The sequence below is a fragment of the Oncorhynchus kisutch genome, linkage group LG19 (genome assembly GCF_002021735.2).
Source record: "Oncorhynchus kisutch isolate 150728-3 linkage group LG19, Okis_V2, whole genome shotgun sequence".
In the NCBI taxonomy this organism is placed as follows: Eukaryota; Metazoa; Chordata; class Actinopteri; order Salmoniformes; family Salmonidae; genus Oncorhynchus; species Oncorhynchus kisutch.
In genome coordinates, this window is record NC_034192.2 from 9,241,916 (window position 1) to 9,263,017 (window position 21,102).

Below are 21,102 nucleotides of genomic sequence, written 5' to 3' on the forward strand. Positions count from 1 at the left end.
GACACTGGGATTGTACGTATCTCCACGGTGATGGAGATTTCACAGAGCTTTAGCTGCTGAATATTCATGAGGCCTGGGGCTGGGAGGAGGAGCTGGCTGGGAGTGTGTCTGGAAAGCATATTGGGTCGAGGGGGAAGGTTTAGGTTAAACACGTCAGATTTAGGGGATCAAGAATGGTCTCCGAGGTGGTGTGTGTGTTTGTGTGTGTGTGTGTCTGTGTCTGGGATGTGGCACAAAGGAGTGAGGAAACCAAGAGAGTATCTCACCCTCCTCATTAGAATCTCACCATCCTCACTAGAACTCTAAGGAACAGATGATAAAGAGAATAAAGCAATTGATTCTGAGTCCCGTTTATTGTCAGTTACATCGACAATAATGAAAGGAAATCACATAAACTAATTTACAAACAAAGTACCCATTACAAACTCTTTAAAAGCAGCCTAGATTTGATTGTTACACCTAGGATTCTGTTACTATTAAGGCATCAAGGTTACTGGTATTTCATGGTGGACTGGTCTACAAAGCGACACCCTGAGTACCTGGATTCCAAAGTGTACTAAGACATGCTCATATTCATAACAGAAATAGCCTCCTATTCACCTTCATCCACTCACCTCTCGTACACACTCTCTTTCTCCTAGTCTATCACGCTCTCTCTCTCTCTCACACATTCTACCTCTGCTCCTCTCACTCCAGTCCACCACACAATAAGTGCTTTATTGTCAGGCAGAAGATGATCACTTCAATCAATGCTTAACTGTGCAATTAACATCCCTTTAATTTAATATATATATTGATATAATATACAGTCATATCTAACTGACAGGAAACAGTCCACCTATATCAATGGTTCATTTTCTTCCCCTCATGTGTTAAACTGTGGAATACCGCAGGGCAGCTGCCTTGGCCCACTTCTTTATTTAATATATACCAACGACCTTCCCTATGCCTTAGCTGAAACTCAAGCTACTATATTTGCAGATGATACTACAATTTATACAGCAAGCTTTACAAGGAGATTTGGGGAATATCAGGGAGTAGGTTTGCCAAAAAAAACTTGTTTTGAACACCAAGAAAACCAAAGTTATGCTGGTCTGTTCCACTAGGAAAAGGCCAAAACAGCATGGGGTACAATTAAGTATGGGAGGAGTACAAATTGAAGAAGTGGCAGAAACCAAACTATTGGGAGTGCAGCTAAACAACTGCTTATCATGGTCGTCTCAAATAACTAATCTATGTAAAAAAATATATTAAAACAGCATGCATAATCAGAAGGATACCTAAATATTTACCAGGAAAAATTATTCAGCAAAAAACACAAGCATTAACTGAGAGTCAGGTGAACTACTGTTCTGTGGTCTGGGGAAAAGCATCATCAAGTGAAGTTAGGAGGCTGCAGATTGCACAGAACAAAGCAGCAATAATTGTTTTAAGGTGGAGATATGGTTCTTCTGTTGCAGTCATGCGCAATGTTCTTGGTTGTTCATCAATCGACAAGGTAATTGAAAAAAATATGCTTATTTTTAAGCATGTTATTGCTTAAGCATGTTATTTTATAATATACATCATTTAAAATGGCCAAGTTCTATTCACAACGGTATTCAGTTGGTAAGAGACAGACATTCAGTAAATACTAGGAATAGATTGTCAACCACAAAATATAATTTTGATTTAGAGCAATAAAGAAATTGAATAAATTAACTGAGCAAACCAGAAACCTTTCAATATATAAATTTAAACATTATTTTAAAATGATTTAAATATAATACATAGAAATGTGGGACTATAGTAGATGAAGAATCAATATTTTTTAGATTGAGTATTTATTGGGTCATTATGTTAGTATATTATGTCTGTTTGTAATAGTGTGTTATATGTGAAAATGTGTTTGTATTATAAATTGTATTTTAATATTTAAGGACTCTTGGAAGATTAGTCCAAATGGGGACTAAAAGAGATCCAAATAGAATCAAATCAAAATCAAATCAAATATGTTAAACACATCTGGCAAACAGCCCTGACTGGACTCTTGGACACTCACTCTTGTCCAACGAATAAATTACTCCCGTCAATGAGTCTCAGCTTATTGGCTGGTGGATTAGCCAACTTTTTCAATCTCCTTTGATTGGCAGGTTGTCAGTGGTGAGTGACCGTCACACTGTGGTGGGTGGGCTCTCTCACAGATTGGTCCTATCCCCTTGCACCAGACGGCCCCTTACAGCCCAGGTATCCTATACCACACACAAAACAGACAGTGTTACACACAACACACTGTTACCCACAGTTTATTAACAATGTGTTTGATGTATATTGTATCAGTCCTGCAGAGATGTGATGTACCTCAAATGTGACGTCATTAACAGCGTATTTCCTTGCTGCGATCTCTTTCACCTCCTGGCCTATGTTCTCCTGGGTGGTTCCCCTCACGTCAATGTAATAGCAGTCAGCACTGGCATAGTGGCAGGAGATGGCCTACACACACACACACACACACACACACACACACACACACACACACACACACACACACACACACACACACACACATACATACACACACACACTTCCATGATTTCGGGATCCTAGAATGGTTAGGTATCTATGGCTTCCAGAGTGTTTTTCAGTGTTGAGTGTGATACCTTGCGGAAGCCCTGCGTCTGGTTCATTCCAGATCCATGGATCAATAGAGGGTGGAAGAACACTGTGTCTCCTTTGTCCATCTCCAGGTGCACCCTGGGATGATTGGGGTCGTGGTCACGGACACCGTGGTACATCTTATTGACCCCACCCTGAGGAAAAGAAAAGGGAAGTGATGTCACAAGATCTAGTGGGGGTAGTCGTGCTTGTTGAGGATGCAGGTGTGTGTGTTTCACCTCCCACTCTGGGTAGTCGTGTTCTTTGAGGGTGCCGTGGTGAGAACCAGGAAGGACCACCAGACAGCCGTTCTGGCGGTGAATCTTCTCCATGGCGGTCCAGGAACAGACAATACGGTCCGCCGGACGGAATGGAAAATAATGCAGGTCCTGGTGCATGGGGTGGCGAGATGTCTTATTACCTAAGATAGATCACACACACAAATAAACATACATTACATGGACAGGCTCTCTGTTTTCACTCTCTAGAACAGGGGTGGGCAACTCCAGTCCTCGAGGCCCTGATTGGTGTCACACTTTCTCCATCCCTAGCAAACACAGCTGATTCATCAAAATGCATTCTAAACTGAAGATCATGATTAGGTGATTGGAGTCAGGTGTGTTAGCTGGGTCAGAACTGTGACACCAGTCGGGCCCTCGAGGACTGGAATTGCCCACCCCTGCTCTAGAAGGTGTGTCTATGTGTGTCTTTTTGGATAAGGGTCAATGTTAGAGGTTGAGGGTCAGGGGTTAGAGGTTAGATATGGGTCACACTGTTCTGTACCTGTGTCTGGGGGCTTGTTGATCAGCATGGTGTGCATGGCCATGATGTTGGGACCAGTGAAACACTCCACATAATTCAGGATCTGAGAAAGACAAAGACAAGTGAAATAATAAAAACTAGATGTGGGAAAAAATAAGAAAAAAAGGAAAGAAAGACTGTAAGAAGAACGTGTGTGTTCTGAGCGTGAGTGCGTGTGCGCGTGAGAGTGTGTGCGTGTGTGTGTGCATGAATGCGTCCGTGTCAGCCTGATCACTAGAAATAGACTTTGATTTCGGACGTTTGAAAAGGTCCTGAGAACGTGGATATCTATGCCTTCCTAAGCGCTCACCAAAAAAATGAAATAAAAACGATTTCCTGGCAGGAACTCGTGATGCTCGGAGACGAAGCGCTCTGCCCAGACCACTGCGTTACGGCAGTTCCCAACGCTCTAGCAAAAATAGATGTTCATCCAAAAGACGTCGAATTTCGATGGGAAACTATGAGATCTTGATGCAGTCCACCTGCGTGGGTCCGTGTGTGTGTGTGTCCATGCAGTGTGTACCTGAGGCAGGTTACAGTAGCGGAATAACTCAGGCTCTTCCTGGAAGTCCTGCAGCTTGGAGATGGCCTTCTGGTTAGGGACGAACTCTGACTTGGCGATGGACACGTCCCTCATCACCACCAGCCCCGGGACCTGCACCTCCCGGCGGCATATCCGCTCAAACGCCACCCTGCCACACACACACACACACACACACACACACACACACACACACACAAACAGTCCTTGTTCAGTGTAGCATCACTAATTAAGCCCAGCTGTTAAAGCCATGTGTCTCTGGTACAGAGGAGCAGTGTTCTGCCATTCTACTGGTGAACCATGCTGCATGTGGGGTCAAAGACAGGGGACATATTGAAGCGCTGGTGGAGACATTCAAGTCAAGTGATCTTCAGGCATTCTTCTCTTCTGTGGTCTCTTTTGTACATTCATCGTTGCACATTCTTACGTTAGACGCCTGTTTTTTGTTTATCAAGTGTTATCCTTTCAGTAACATCTGAGACCTTTCTGTTGTCTCGCTCATGGTGTTGTGGTCTTACCTGAATCTGTCAATGTCCTCCCCAGACACCAGGCCCTTGATAAGGAGGAAGCCATCCTCCTCATAGGAGATTCTCTGCTCAGTGCTCAGCAGATCATTGTCAAAGGAATACCTGGATACAGCAAGTGAATAACAGTGTGATAAACGCTTATTAGACTCTGTGCCTGACAGTGTGATAAACACTTATTAGACTCTGTGCCTGACAGTGTGATAAACACTTATTAGACTCTGTGCCTGACAGTGTGATAAACACTTATTAGACTCTGTGCCTGACAGTGTGATAAACACTTATTAGACTCTGTGCCTGACAGTGTGATAAACACTTATTAAACTCTGTGCCTGACAGTGTGATAAACACTTATTAGACTCTGTGCCTGACAGTGTGATAAACACTTATTAGACTCTGTGCCTGACAGTGTGATAAACACTTATTAGACTCTGTGCCTATGTTACAATGTGTTAAGATACAGAGTGACGGTAACTCAAAGTTGAATGAACTACTGAGAGGATATCAGCATTGTGTAATGTGCACAGTAAGTAGGGCAAGGGTCAGTACCTGTACTTTTAGACTGTCCTGATATAAGGCCATTGACAAAGTCAAAAACAGCCCAAATAGGAGATTGATGTGTCACTTACCTCAGTGCTTGTGGTTGATAGTAGGTAACGTTTTGGCCAGAGGTAGATGCTTGCTTTATGCAATGAATTAAGGCCATACATGAATGATGTCTTATAACAAAATAGTTATTTGTAGCTATTACACATTTATGCAAAATATGTCATACCGTTAATTATAAGAATAAATTAAATTGTGAATACCTATAGCCTAATAGTTACACGGTGCGCCGTTTACGCATACATAGCCTATAAGATAGTGTAGTCTTATATGGATAAATAAACACATTTACAGAAAATAAATACATTTTGCAATGTCATAGTTCCACTCCCAATGTTCAGTTCGCTCTGAAAAGGCCGGATAATTTACTCATGCCCCGGCCTGTCCTGCGAAGCTGTACCGACGCGCAGTCCCTGAAAGTCGGTCAGAAATCTCATCACCGCGCAGCCGTGGAGAAACACACGACATTTACAGTAAAACACTTGAAAAGGATACAACAAAAGAAGATGGTCGATCTAGATGATTCACGACCACTTTCAGTCTGTCTGCCGCTCGAGACATTTTGCAAGAATATGTTTTATTCTGTATTCCCTTCGATGCGCAGACAGTCATATGCCCACTATTATGTAGAGCTACAGTATGCTGCTGCTGTCAGCTACTCTCCAACTAGGTCGAAGTCCACAAGGGAGAGTGACATTGACACACGCGCGCGCACACGCACACGCACACGCACACACATGCACTTTTGTTTGACTATTCTTGTGGGGTAAAAACAATTTGGTCCCATTCAATATTCTATTTTCCCTTACACCTAACCGTCACCCTAAACCTAACCCACAACCCTTACCCTTACCTTAACCCGCAAACCCCCTAAACCTAACCCATAACCCTAATGCTAACCCTAATTGTAACCCTAACCCTTTTGGTCCCCACAAGGATAGTGAAACCAAACACACTCACACGCACGCACACACACACACACTATTAATTGAATGGAAGCTTTCCCTCATTTCAACCTGACCTCAGAGCTCATTTCAGTCATAGTGAACAACAACAACAACAAACAAGCAAACAAATATTTAGACACAAAACAATAAATACCACTCCTCAATCCCGTCAGATGGCAACCATCCGCATAAGCCCACAAGACATGAGAGAATAAAATAAAACAGAGCATCTTTGTGACAAATGTACAAAACATGCAACAGATATAGCCTTATAACTGAATAAACTATTAGGGGACAGAGATCACCAGATATAGCCTTATAACTGAATAAACTATTAGGGGACAGAGATCACCAGATATAGCCTTATAACTGAATAAACTATTAGGGGACAGAGATCACCAGATATAGCCTTATAACTGAATAAACTATTAGGGGACAGAGATCAACAGATATAGCCTTATAACTGAATAAACTATTAGGGGACAGAGATCACCAGATATAGCCTTATAACTGAATAAACTATTAGGGGACAGAGATCAACAGATATAGCCTTATAACTGAATAAACTATTAGGGGACAGAGATCAACAGACACAGACTCAAAATGAGAATGAATTCCCTTAGTTTAAGTAGATCGAGTATTTTGTGTCAAAAGTAAAAGTAGAAATCATTTCAAATGACTTATCTTAAGCAAACCAGATGGCACAATTTTCTTGTATTTTGAATTTATGGATAGCCAAGGGCACACCAACACTCAGACATAATGTACAAAGGAAGCATGTGTGTTTAGTGAGTCCGCCAGATGAGGCAATAAGGATGACCAGTGATGTTCTCTTGATAAGTGCGTGAAAACAGACAATTTGACTGTCATGCTAAGCATTCAAAATATAACGAATAGATTTGGGTATCAGGGAAAATGTATGGAGTAAAATGTGCATTATTTTCTTTAGGAATGTAAGTGAAGTAAAAGTTGCCAAAAATATAAATAGTAAAGTAAAGCACAGATACCCCCAAAAAACTACTTAAGTAATACTTTAAATTATTTTTAGTAAGTAATTTGCACCACTGATTAATAGGCCTAGTTATCAGGGAATGTAGGCTATGATTTATCTAGGTCGTAGGCCTTCTGCAGGAGGCGCTACAAAACTACTCATTGAATGAAGGAAGGGCCATATTGGTGATGCTGGGAGGCGGCCACCAATCGCATTCAGTTTATTTCCCCCCTCTCTCTCCATGTCAGCAGCAGCATAGGCGTCAGAATGCGGGCAGCCAAAGCTTGCTCCCCTACCGGTTCATCCACAGACACAATCCGTTCTCACTCCCCATAAACTCCCTGCTCGTCATAGAAGTGAGCTTTCGGAATCTGGTCTGTAATGTTTATCATTTGAATTTTGAAGACGGTGTTCATGTGAGAACATTCTGTACGGAATAATGTGAGCAAGAGAAAAGCAAGACGTAGACGAACTGTTTTTTACGGGTGGGTGGAAAAACAGGCATCCGGCCTCCGAGGAAGCGCCTATCGAGGTGTGGAAGTCAGATCGAAACAAAGTACATCGTTTCTGGTAAGTAGCCAAATGTTGTGGCTTCATGTAGGTTTACAAGCACACTATCCATCAGAATGGCTACAACAATGTCGCTTTGAAAGGACTAGAAACAATGTTGCCAGTGGGCAATGTTGCGTCGCCACAAGGGTCTGGTTGAGTTGACCAACTATTTTGCTCGCTTGTCAAAATAGGACTAGCTACAGGACACCTACTAATATGAGTTGTATTAACACAATTATATGTGTTGCTTAAATACCTTAGTGAGTGGTTACAATGGGCCATTGTTGTCTATTTGCTTTCAGCCTATAGGCTACGCACCATTTGATTTTCAACACCATGTTGCCAACACCTTTTAGGCTATAACCCAGGAAAAGCTGAAACTTGTAACGTTACATACAGTAGGTTATATTGAAAGTGCTGAGTATAGTATAAATTGTGTAAATAGTCAATGCCTTGACCCATGCCAGTTAGATGCATGTCATCACATTTTATACACAAAGAATACTTTCAGTGTTACACTGGCTTCGTTTGTTTTTTGCCGATTTTATGTTTTGCTGTAGCCTATCTGAACCGTTAAAATAAAAATGTATTATAGGCCTTGCGGTCCATAACAGGTGTCGCACATTGTAAGTTTGTCAAATGTGCATATATGAAACTGATTGGCTACTGTGTACAATGTTAACAATGAATGTAAGGTTGTTAGGCCAATAAGCTACAATTCACAGCGTACAGATGTCTGAACTAGGGTAAGTGTGTAATAGCGATGATGAGGAATTGGTTCCTTAGACCACAGTAATACCTGGCACAGTATAATCTCAGTGTAGCACCCATTGGCTGTGACTGCCTCTCAGGGAAACGATATCATGGTGGAAATGGATCAGTTCAGAGTCAGATTTCTCTCTGAAACCACAAAGATACCAGGCAAGCAGACTGGCATAGGATACATCCCCCATTTAATATCATACCTTGTTAGTGTAGTTGGTAGAGGCCAACATAGAGAAGAATTGAGGTAACATATTCTGTCCAAATGTCCCTCTTTCCTATCCTATCAGCAGACCCACACTTTGACAGGTGTGTGTGTGATTATGATGACACTCGTCCTCCGGTGCTTGTCTCATTGGAGCAGTGTCGTTTGACCTCTGACCCCTGTGGTGTTTTTCCAGTGGTGGTGTAGCATACATGTCTGTCTGGAACATCCCTTAACTGTGCGTCTGGAGCCAACATGTCCCTGGGCTGAAACATGCACCCTCCCCTCTATCTACCCCCCAAATCTTAGTAGTTGTCAGTTAGTTCTTGGCCAGAAGTATGTGTACATGCACTCAGGTTAGACCTAGCAGTTCCCTGCAGCCAGAATGACCTAGATCAGGGGTATGTAGGCAGGTTGTTCTAGCTGTGTGAAACCAATCCCTCAGGACAGGCTAATTATACTTACCCAAACCCTCAGTTTTCTGTCCCAACTAACTCTCTCTCTAGAGTGCTACAGTGTAACCCTGCTGATAACAGCATGCCGAGATAGCCGTGATATTGATCAGTCTCAGTGCTGGGAGGTGAAGTGCATGGAAGGATAACAGAGACAGAATCAGATTATATTCAGACGTGATGGTGTACTGGTGCTCCATGAAGTTCCTCTGTCATGACTCATAAAAGGGCTCACACTCATCCTCTCAGGTCTGATTAGATATGATCATGTCGAATATTCATGGCAGTTGCTAAGAATATCGTGCTGTACAGTCTTTTGCCAGCCCCCTCTCTCTTTCGCTCTGTTTTTTTTAAATGTCTCTCTTTTTGTCTCTCCTTTGTCTCTCTTGTTTCTCTCTCTCTGTTTGTGTGTGTCAACTCCCCTCTCTCCTCCTTTGACACCAGACTCTAAGGCGGTACCATCCTCTCTCTCCCTCTGTCTTTGGGAAGGTTCCTCTGTGAGTCTTCTTTTCACGGGACCCTCTGCCTACTATACCCACAGTGTCTCCCTGTCTGTCCGACAAATGTTCAATCCATAGGTCTGTCTGCCTTCACATGCAAATCAGCAGACCAAGTCTGAGGGAGAAGAGACGAGAGGAGATGGTCCAGCAGTGATGGAAAAAGTACTCAATTGTCATACTTGAGTAAAAGTAAAGATACCTTAATAGAAAATGACTCAAGTAAAAGTGAGTCACCTAGTAAAATACTACTAGATTAAAAGTCTGAAACTATTTGGTTTTAAATATACATAAGTATTCAAAGTAAAAGTACGAATAATTTAAAGGAATTGGGCTCCCGAGTGGCGCAGCAGTCTAAGGTACTGCATCTCAGAGCAAGAGGTGGCACTACAGTCCCTGGTTTGAATCCAGGCTGAATCACAATTAACAGAGAAAGGCCCACAGTGGCAGTGCACATATTTGCAGTATGCTCATAAAGTTCCTGTCTGCTATGGGAGGGGGGATATCTCACTGACAGGCTTACAGAAGATCATCCTAGGTTAGAACACACTGTTGCCATTGACAACAGAACCAGGCGCTTTCTCTATTTCTATCCATCCCAATTTATGAGGTATCGCTCTCTCACTCACTCACTCACTCACGCACTATCATATCAGGCCTTAATCATGTGTTATGTAACTGTGTCTTGAGAAAGCTCATTGATTAGGGACAAGAGTTACAGCACACACCGTGCCCCACAGCCAGAACTGTAGCTAGCACTGAAGACATAGCTAACACCGTACTGAGGCATGAACAAGTGTGTGTTTATATGTGTGTGTGGGCGAGAGAGCAAGATATACATATATTTTCCATGAATTTCTTCCTCTTTAGTCCTTGTGTGAATGTTCATGTGTGTGTGTCTGTGCCTGTGAGGCGTGCACGTCCCTATTCCTACTAGTAGGATTATGTGTGGAGGAAGAGATGGATCGGGAAGGCAGGCCACCTCACACAGCCCTCTGCCTCTCCCCTCAGTCTGGTCAGCCAAGGGTTAAACTGTTTGCCTGGACGTGTGGAATGTGACATCAGATAGTCATTAGGGGCAATCAGATGCTTTCCCTCAGTTCCTGATTCAAGAGAGGGAGGACAGAGAAGAGCAGGAGGAGGAGGAGTGGATGCTGATGAAGACCCCCTTTATCTGATGCCATGTGTCTTCGGGACATGGTGCTTTGTCATTGGGTGTATTTTGGGTCACGTAGCAATTATGTATTTTTTTTTCAGGACAGTCTAATTGTAGGCTTGATAATGAGTGTAATTATTGCAGCCTGCGTGGGCCTCACTCCCACACAGACATATTAAAGAGTCTTAGAACTGAGGTAAAGGAATGTTCAGACAGCTATAGAACGAACCAGAGAACAGCATTCTGTAAGTTAGAAGTAACACCTCTGTGTATTCCATCATTGCTATTTTCCCAATGTCATAGTCATGTGCAGTATAAACAATAAACATGACTTAAGTATTGACAATACACCATTCAAGTGTAAAGGAGATCATTTGATGGGGGGGGGGCATGCCTAAAACCTAATGACTTATTGGCTATCTCCACCTACCTAGTGTGTGTGTGTGTGTGTGTGAGAGACAACTGTTGACCAGCCCTTTTTCCCAGGCCTGCTTTAGAACATGGGTGACTGAATCAGCACAACTAGCGAGGGGAGGCGGAGGGACAGACCACGTATGCACACATGCTGATTATGGAAGTTATGTCAGTCATGTAAGGAATGTGGAAGAGGGGTGGGCTTGTGTGTTTTGTATGGTGGGGATCATCCCGTTGTGTCTCTATTAATAGTTTGAAAGTGAAACTGAGGAAGTTGTGGTGGAGACGGCTCAACTGTAAAAGACATTCAGTGTAGTTGATTAGTGGTTTGATGTGCTGACTAGTCATGGTATTTTAGTACTGTGTCAGCGGTCTTCGCTGTTTGTGTCTGGTGTATTGCTCTGCCAACTAATAGACTGTACTTTCAAGGTGTGTTAGACACGCACACTTCCTTGGCTTGCTATGGCGACAGAGCCACAGCTTCCTTCCTGCTGTTCTATGGAGAGAGTTGAGGTCATACACAGAAATCAGCCATTTATATCAGCCTGCAATGTGTGTGTAGGCCAACAGTACAATACCAGTCTATTGTTATCTGGTTTGGCTGTCATCTTATATGAATGGCTCTGGACAAGAGTTGATGTACGTGGGTGTGTGTTCTGGTGGGAATGGGACGCCTTCTGAGGGATATACTTTCTGTCCCCTGAAAAGAGTTTGGGGGGAGGCGTGGTGGGGTTTGAGGGGTTTCTGTAGACGAGCCCAATGCCCCCCTTTCGTTGTCTGAAGAGGGGCATTGTGGGAACTGGAGCAGCCCTTTTGGAAGGAGCCCAGGGTCTGATTAACACCACCCCAGTACCATGCACAGACCGGCACTGTGTGTGTGCACTTACACATTCTGTCTTTGTCCCATCTTTTTTTTTCTCTCTCTCTCCCCCTGAGGAAACTGTCCCATCATGCGTTGCCCTGTGGGGGTTGGGACATTGGCTTGTAATCTGGAGATTAGAGGGTGGCATTGTCCGAGCAGCAGCAGACCGACAGATTATTCTCACACACACACACACACACACACACACACACACACACACACACACACACACACACACACACACACACACAAACACGAACAGTAGCACTCGTACACTTAGCACACCACATACTGTACATACACACTTCAGATACTGTACTCATTATACACACTCATAGGTAAATTCCCTGAAATAGACACACGCACAACAGCACAGACTGACTGTGTCTAATACAGAGTGATGGTGTCCCGTTAGTCTTTCCTGTCTGCTATGCTGAAATAGTCATGGATCCGTAATCTTCAACCAGCCTACACTATATACACAGAGTAACATGAGTTCAGCTACGATAACAGGACAAACCCTACCTTGTTATGTAACTTCACATAGTGGGGCATGGCACACTGTTCTGACAGGCACGTAGTTTACATTCCTTCACAGTGCTGTACAGACCCTCATATCCCTACCCGCATAGCACACAGTGACAGCACAGGTACAGCAGAGTACGGAGTCTGTTGACTCTGGTTCACTAGTTCAGCTGACACTGTGGGGCTCTGGAGCTGTAGGAAGTCATGGGAACGTTGTTAGTTAGCAAACGGACAAGAGGCTGAAGAAATTGAATCTAGCCGAAGCTAAAGTTACATCACAAAAAGGGTTTGTTCTGTTCTAGCTGAACTTGTGTGTGTGTGTGTGTGTGTGTGTGTGTGTCGGACGTTGTATCTTGGTGCCAATTTGTCTCAGGACTCTTTTGAAGGGTCTTGGGTAGAGGTCGACCGATTTTTATGATTTTTCAACGCCGATACCGATTATTGAAGGAACAGAAAAAGCCGATACCGATTAATCGGCTGATTTTAAAATAAATAACAATAATTTTAAAAAAGTAATAATTATTTTTTGTAATAATGACAATTACAACAATATTTTAACTTAATATAATACATCAATAAAATCTATTTAGCCTCAAATAAATAATGAAACATGTTCAATTTGGTATAAATAATGCAAAAACAAAGTGTTGGAGAAGAAAGTACAAGTGCAATATGTGCCATGTAAAAAAGCTCATGTTTAAGTTCCTTGCTCAGAACATGAGAACATATGAAAGCTGGTGGTTCCTTTTAACATGAGTCTTCAATATACCCAGATAAGAAGTTTTAGGTTGTAGTTATTATAGGAATTATAGGACTATTTCTCTGTATACCATTAGTATTTCATATACCTTTTGACTATTGGATGTTCTTATAGGCACTTTAGTATTGCCAGTGTAACAGTATAGCTTCCGTCCCTCTCCTCGCCCCTACCTGGGCTCGAACCAGGAACACAACGACAACAGCCACCCTCGAAGTATCGTTACCCATCGCTCCACAAAAAACCGCGGCCCTTGCAGAGCAAGGGGGCAACTACTCCAAGTCTCAGAGCGAGTGACGTCACCGATTGAAACGCTATTAGCCATTTCACATCGGTTACACCAGCCTAATCTCGGGAGTTGATAGGCCTGAAGTCATAAACAGCTTAATGCTTGAAGCATTGCGAAGAGCTGCTGGCAAAATGCACGAAAGTGCTGTTTGAATGAATGCGTACGAGCCTGCTGCTGCCTACCATCGCTTAGTCAGACTGCTCTATCAAATATCAAAACATGGACTTAATTATAACATAACACACAGAAATACAAGCCTTTGGTCATTAATATGGTCAAATCCGGAAACTATCATTTTGAAAACAAAACGTTTATTCTTTCAGTGAAATACGGAACCGTTCCGTATTTTATCTAAAGGGTGGCATCCCTAAGTCTAAATATTGCTGTTACATTGTACAACCTTCAATGTTATGTCATAATTATGTACAATTCTGGCAAATAAATTACGGTCTTTGTTAGGAATAAATGGACTTCATGCAGTTCGCAACGAGCCAGGCGGCCCAAACTGCTGCATATACCCTGACTCTGTTGCATTGAACGCAATAGAAGTGACACAATTTCCCTAATTGTAAGAAATTCATTTTAGCAGGCAATATTAACTAAATATGCAGGTTTAAAAATATATACTTGTGTATTGATTTTAAAGAAAGGCATTGATATTTATGGTTAGGTTTGGTGCAACGACAGTGCTAAATCATCACCCGTTTGGCAAAGTAGGCTGTGATTCGATAAGAAATTAACAGGCACCACATCGAGTATATGCAACGCAGGACAAGCTAGATAAACTAGTAATATCATCAACCATGTGTAGTTAACTAGTGATTTATGTGAAGATTGATTGTTTTTTATAAGTTTAATGCTTACTAGCAACTTACCTTGGCTTCTTGCTGCCCTCGCGTAACAGGTAGTCAGCCTGCCCCTTGGACTAGTAACCGTAATGTTGCATAAACAAATCCCTGAGCTGACAAGGTAAAAATCTGTCGTTCTGCCCCTGAACAAGGCAGTTAACCCACCATTCCTAGGCCGTCATTTAAAATAAGAATTTGTTCTTAACTGACTTGCCTAGTTAAATGAATGTTGTAAACTTTGTTTTGCCAAATCGGTGTCCAAAAATACCGATTTCCGATTGTTATGAAAACTTGAAATCGGCTCTAATTAATCGGCCATTCCGATTAATCGGTCTACCTCTAGTCTTGGGTGGCAGGCTATGTGTGTGTTGAAGATGACACTTGTGCGCAGATAAATTATTAACATTGTGAACGCTTGGTCGTCCTGACTGCAAGTGGGGTTAAAGTGGTATTGGGAGGAGGTAGTGAGCTAATGGGAAACATGGCTGAGAGGCAGGCCATACTCATGAATGACTTCCTATCCTGGTCTCATTTTCTAGCCATTCTGCCTTCACAGCCAAATCAGAGGACATGGTGATAATGGAGAGAAAAGGAGACTAGCTGAAACTGTTGAGGCCTGAGCGGGAGGGTGGAATGTTTAGCTTTCTGACTTCCTAACCCTCACTCAGGTGACGAGGAATGTCACACCTGGAGTGACCGGGACAAAGACAGGAAGCACCACTGGCTGGCCCAGTGGGAACAGAACAGAGACCGTGGGACGCAACAACCACCTGTGCTGGCCTGGGTGTCTCCGGGGCGACCTCTAGGTGAACCTGGTGGGCACACCTGTTCTCTAGGGCTTTGTGGTTTAGAGTTGGGGCCTGGGGCAGGTCGTGAGAAAGGGGAGGATCAATAGGGAAAGGGAGATCAGGGAAAGGATAACAGTGGGAAGAATACAGTGAAGTGATAAAGCATTGAAACATGCAAGGATGAAATAATTGATCTGCTCTTCATGTTGTTGGAAAACACTTCCAGATAACTTAGGCATTTTACTGCTAATGTTCATATCCGTCTTGCGTGTGTTTGTGTGGGACATGTGTCCCTCCTATCTCTGTCCTGTGGAATGTGAACTATTCCAGCTGTTCCTTGCAAAGAGGAAGCCCGTGTTTTGGGACACACTCGCACGTTCCCTGTTGTGCTCCTCTGGCTGGCTGTCCTGAGTCGTCCGGAAGCAGCTCGTTAGACCTTGTTAGTGTGGTATGGCTTTAAAGGAGAAGAAGAAGTAAATAGCAAGATGTGTAACTGTAAGGCTGAGAGGGCTGGTGGGAGGAAGGTGCTACAGGAAGAGAGGATGGATGGGCTGACAGTTATTGACTTGGCTGTCAGACTACAGGGGGTTCAATAACCGCACCGGTGTGGCCTTCTGCTCCTCGCACACACAGAGGGAGACAACGAAGCACAGAGTCTTATCTTCTCAAAGGGTCGTCATGTGAGACTGAGACATTGCTAAAGCTGGTTAAAGGGTAGCGGTCTAGGCAACCCCAAAGGGTTGATTGTAGCTGGCTGTGAGCATATGTGTTTAGGGGTGAGGTCTGGGTCCTGTTGGACTCTGTCCCGTTCATCTCTCCATTTGACACAGGGATAATGTATAGCCTAGTCTGTGCTTATCCTCTTATCTCCCACACACACACAGTGCTTTTTCTCCCTTTCCAACCCCCCCTTGCTGCACACAGATGACACTGTAGTGTCTGGGAACCAATTCAAACCATGTGTGTGTGTCTGTGTGTCATGCCACTCACTATGGGGCTCTGATCACTTATTTTCCTGCTTTAATCTGTGGGTTGTTTGTATTTTTGATCAGACAGACTCACTTTTCTGATAGCTACTTTATTGAGGAAAAATCTATGACTGAGAGATGTTTGTCCCACCTAGCTACTGTATCTTAAGATGAATGCACCAACTGTAAGTCACCCTGAATAAGAGCGTCGGTTAAATAATTAAAATGTCAAATGTGAAGAGAGAGAGCGGGAAGGAGCACGTGCCTGTGTGGTGTTTATGCTTGTCTGTGTATAATGGCATGACTGTCCTCTATAGAATACACTGTATTCAGCTGTGAGTCTGCAGTACCCAGTCCTAAAAATAACCCCCCTTACTGCCCCTCTCCTCCCTCCCCCTTTCACCCATCCCCTCTCTCCTTCGCTATCCCTATCTCCCCACTGTGATCTCCTTTCTCTCCCTCTGCCCTCGATTCTGTTCCACATCTCTCCTTCTCTACAGGATCTGATCGCTCCTCTTTCTCTCTGTCTCTGCCCTCCTTCTGTTCCACTTCTCTCCTTCTCTACAGGATCTGATCGCTCCTCTTCTCTCTTGCTCTGTCTCACTCTCTTGGCATCCTCTCTCCACTCTCACACTGAAGGAGATTTTACAGCATTTGGGACATAGGTATTTCTGTCTCTGTTTGCGCAAGGGCCTCTAATGTACACACACACTCTTACTCACTCACTCACTCACACACTCACACACATGTCCATTACCCGTTAGCTCTGTTATTTCAGCTCATCCCTCCAGGGTCAGTCACGCTGAAACTCCTTTTAGCTCCTTACACTGAGAGGTGTGTGCGCGAGCTGGCGTGACTGGCTCAGTTCCAGTCAACCAGTGTGATGGTGTCAAGCAGCAGCGTTTTGTGCTAACACATCCCATTACATCACTGTGAACGGTTGCCCCCCTGGCTGCACTGGTTTATGGTTATTGGCATCAGCAGTCATTACCTCTCAGCCGGTTGGCTCGTGTGGGTTTTGGGAGGTCAGGCATCCCCAGGTTGTCATAGTGATATGCCCGACATCTCACCCCTGAGCTGCAGGTCAAAAGATCAGAGGGGAGGCAGCGTTATTTCTCTAATGGCTGTGTTCCGTTATTTATGTTGCTATCTCATCTGTGTTTTTGGGGGAGGTTGTTTGGTAGGCTAGCTGAGATAAGGCTACGTTTGGTTAAGGGGATGGTTTGTGTGTGTAGGATAAGGTTTGGGTTCATGGTGTGGAGGGGGAGTGATGAGGGAGGGGATTTTATGAATGCCTCGGGCCTAACCGGGTTAGCGTTGATTGTTTTTGATTTGGAACTGAGCTGCCTCCAGAGGGGTGTACTATAAAGCACTATCAATGAGTTAGCCAGCGAAGTCAAGCACGTGGTGTAATGAGTAGGATTCTGTGTGTTCACATGCAAAAGTGATTGCTTTTGATAAAAACACTATCTGCTTTTTGGAAGTTTATATACACCTTAGCCAAATACATTTAAACTCAGTTTTCATAATTTCTGACATTTAATCCTAGTAAAAATTCCCTGTCTTAGGTCAGTTCGGATCACCACTTTATTTTAAGAATGTGAAATGTCCGAATAATAGTAGAGAGAATGATTTATTTCAGCTTTTATTTATTTCATCACATTCCCAGTGGGTCAGAAGTTTACATGCACTTAATTAGTATTTGGTAGCATTGCCTTTAAATTGTTTAACTTGGGTCAAACGTTTTGGGTAGCCTTCCACAAGCTTCCCACAATAAGTTGGGTGAATTTTGGCCCATTCCTCTGACAGAGCTGGTGTAACTGAGTCAGGTTTGTAGGCCTCCTCGCTCGCACACAGTCGCTCGCACACAGTTCTGCCCACCAATTTTCATATACGATTGAGGTCAGGGCTTTGTGATGGCCACTCCAATACCATTTTGCCACAACTTTGGAAGTATGCTTGGGGTCATTGTCCATTTGGAAGATCCATTTGCGACCAAGCTTCAACTTCCTGACTGATGTCTTGAGATGTTCCTTCAATATATCCACATAATTTTGTTGACAGCATGACTGAGCAGCACAGATTACTGATTGATTTGAAAAAGGCCCTTCTCCTCCCTCACTTTTTCCCCCTGTTCACGTCACGGGCCATAGCCCGGTGCACCGCGGTTCAGCTTAATGGAACTCCCTCAGGGTCCAGGAAGGGGGTGTAATGCTGTGTTTGGGTGAGTGCTCAGAAGTATCTTGTAGTCTGCATGTCTATAACCCCATTCATTTGACGACCTTGGTGGTTTTGGTTAGTAAGGCACACCTGCAAGATGAGGAACACCTCTGGCACTGGTGTGTGTGCGCGTACTGGTGTGTTTGTGTGGTGGCCTACAGGAGTCTGTGACTGTCTTTGATCTTTATATCATAGGGGTGATGTCAGCTAGCCCAGGGTTAAGCCTGTAACTGTAGCCCGTCACTCACCCCCATGTACACAGCAGACTGATAGAACAGGTAGGACTGGGGGATATGGCCTAAAAATCAAATCTCCAATTTTAATGTATTTTTTTCATCTGAATAAGCTTTGCTGCACAATTAAAGGGCAATACACCACATTTCAAACAGTCAGCAATAATCTAATGAATTCAGGGCTTGTAAAATTACTCCTAGGCTAAATATAAGCCTTACACAACCAGAAGACCCACTAATTATTACATTATTTTATCAAAATAGTTTAACCTGCTTAAAAAAAATATATATATTATTCCCTGATCGGGCTTTCAAGTCTGTCAATAAAAATGCCCTTTTTGTTAACTTCTTGTGTCGAGCAATCCCGTATCCGGGAGCGTTTTGTCACTAAAGCACCTTATACTACCCACCACTGCGACTTGTATGCTCTAGTCGGCTGGCCCTCGCTACATATTCGTCGCCAGACCCACTGGCTCCAGGTCATCTACAAGTCTATGCTAGGTAAAGCTCCGCCTTATCTCAGCTCACTGGTCACGATGGCAACACCCATCCGTAGCACGCGCTCCAGCAGGTGTATCTCACTGATCATTCCTAAAGCCAACACCTCATTTGGCCGCCTTTCGTTCCAGTACTCTGCTGCCTGTGACTGGAACGAATTGCAAAAATCGCTGAAGTTGGAGACTTTCATCTCCCTCACCAACTTCAAACATCAGCTATCTGAGCAGCTAACCGATCGCTGCAGCTGTACATAGTCTATTGGTAAATAGCCCACCCTTTTCACCTACCTCATCCCCGTACTGTTTTTATTTATTTACTTTTCTGCTCTTCTGCACACCAATATCTCTACCTGTACATGACCATCTGATCTTTTATCACTCCAGTGTTAATCTGCAAAATTGTAATTATTTGCCTACCTCCTCATGCCTTTTGCACACATTGTATATAGACCCCCCCTTCGTTTTCTACTGTGTTATTGACTTGTTAATTGTTTACTCCATGTGTAACTCTTTGTTGTATGCTCACACTGCTATGCTTTATCTTGGCCAGGTCGCAGTTGCAAATGAGAACTTGTTCTCAACTAGCCTACCTGGTTAAATAAAGGTGTTCTCAACTAGCCTACCTGGTTAAATAAAGGTGAAATAAAAATAAATAAAAAAAGTTATCATAGCCTCAAGCTCATTACCATAACGCAACGTTAACTATTCATGAAAATCGCAAATGAAATTAAAGAAATATATTCACTCACAAGCTTAGCCTTTTGTTAACAACACTGTCATCTCAGATTTTCAAAATATGCTTTTCAACCATAGCTACACAAGCATTTGTGTAAGAGTATTGATAGCTAGCATAGCATTAAGCCTAGCATTCAGCAGGCAACATTTTCACAAAAACAAGAAAAGCATTCAAATAAAATAATTTACCTTTTGAAGAACTTCGGATGTTTTCAATGAGGAGACTCTCAGTTAGATAGCAAATGTTCCGTTTTTCCAAAAATATTATTTGTGTAGGAGAAATCGCTCTGTTTTGTTCATCACGTTTGGCTAAGAAAAAAAAACGAAAATTCAGTCATTACAATGCCAAACTTTTTTCCAAATGAACTACATAATATCGACAGAAACATGGCAAACGTTGTTTAGAATCAATCCTCAAGGTGTTTTTTACATATCTATTCGATGATAAATCATTCGTGGCAGTTGGGTTTCTCCTCTGAAGCAAATGGAAAAATGCATGCAGCTGGAGATTACGCAATAATTTTGACGGAGGACACCAAGCGGGCACCTGGTAAATGTAGTCTCTTATGGTCAATCTTCCATTGATATGCCTACAAATACGTCACAATGCTGCAGACACCTTGGGGAAATGACAGAAAATGTAGGCTCATTCCTGGCGCATTCACAGCCATATAAGGAGACATTGGAACACAGCGCTTTCAAAATCTGGGGCATTTCCTGTTTGAAATTTCATCTTGGTTTCGCCTGTAGCATCAGTTCTGTGGCACTCACAGATAATATCTTTGCAGTTTTGGAAACGTCAGAGTGTTTTCTTTCCAAAGCTGTCAATTATATGCATATTCGAGCATCTTTTCGTGACAAAATATCTTGTTTAAAACGGGAACGTTTTTTTATCCAAAGGTTAAAAGAGCGCCCCCTATATCGAAGAAGTTAAAATTGTAACCAGAACCATGCTCAATGCAGATCCACCAATAATGACCAACTTCTGGTAGCAGGCATTATAGAAAATGAACACGGGTCTCAAACAATCTCTCAAGCACAAGCCCACTCGCTAATGAGTAGCCAGCTAATCTTTTATATTTCAAGTCTAGTCCAACTTGGCTCTATTTGCTTGCTAACAAGGTAGAACAGTTGAACTGCTCTGAATAGACTCGGAACGCTCATCAAAACAACAACAAAAATGCATTGTGATACAGGCATTTGGAACATCACGCTAAAACCAAAATTGTTATTGATTTGATATATCCCCCAGCCCTATGGACAGGTACTAGGTGTTTGCCTCAGGGGTGTAGTTGAAT

At 43.1% G+C, this 21,102-nt stretch overlaps 2 protein-coding genes across 2 annotated transcripts in view; one reads left to right on the plus strand and one right to left on the minus strand.

Moving 5' to 3' along the window:
• Window positions 1-468: 468 nt before the first annotated feature.
• LOC109910359 (phytanoyl-CoA dioxygenase, peroxisomal) lies at window positions 469-5,797 on the minus strand. Its single transcript, XM_020509538.2, has 9 exons — window positions 5,602-5,797; window positions 5,130-5,182; window positions 4,495-4,605; window positions 3,959-4,127; window positions 3,418-3,499; window positions 2,874-3,055; window positions 2,640-2,789; window positions 2,341-2,472; window positions 469-2,231 (listed from the first exon to the last, which is right to left on the minus strand). The coding sequence occupies exons 1-9, from the start codon at window positions 5,716-5,718 to the stop codon at window positions 2,178-2,180; spliced, it is 1,050 nt and encodes a 349-aa protein (XP_020365127.1). The 5' UTR covers window positions 5,719-5,797; the 3' UTR covers window positions 469-2,177.
• Window positions 5,798-7,264: 1,467 nt separating this feature from the next.
• Window positions 7,265-21,102, plus strand: part of LOC109910360 (cyclin-dependent kinase 17-like) — a 44,254-nt gene continuing 30,416 nt past the window's right edge. The window contains exon 1 of the mRNA XM_020509539.2: window positions 7,265-7,614. The gene's annotated coding sequence lies outside the window, so the exon portion shown is untranslated. The remainder of the gene's footprint in view (window positions 7,615-21,102) is intronic.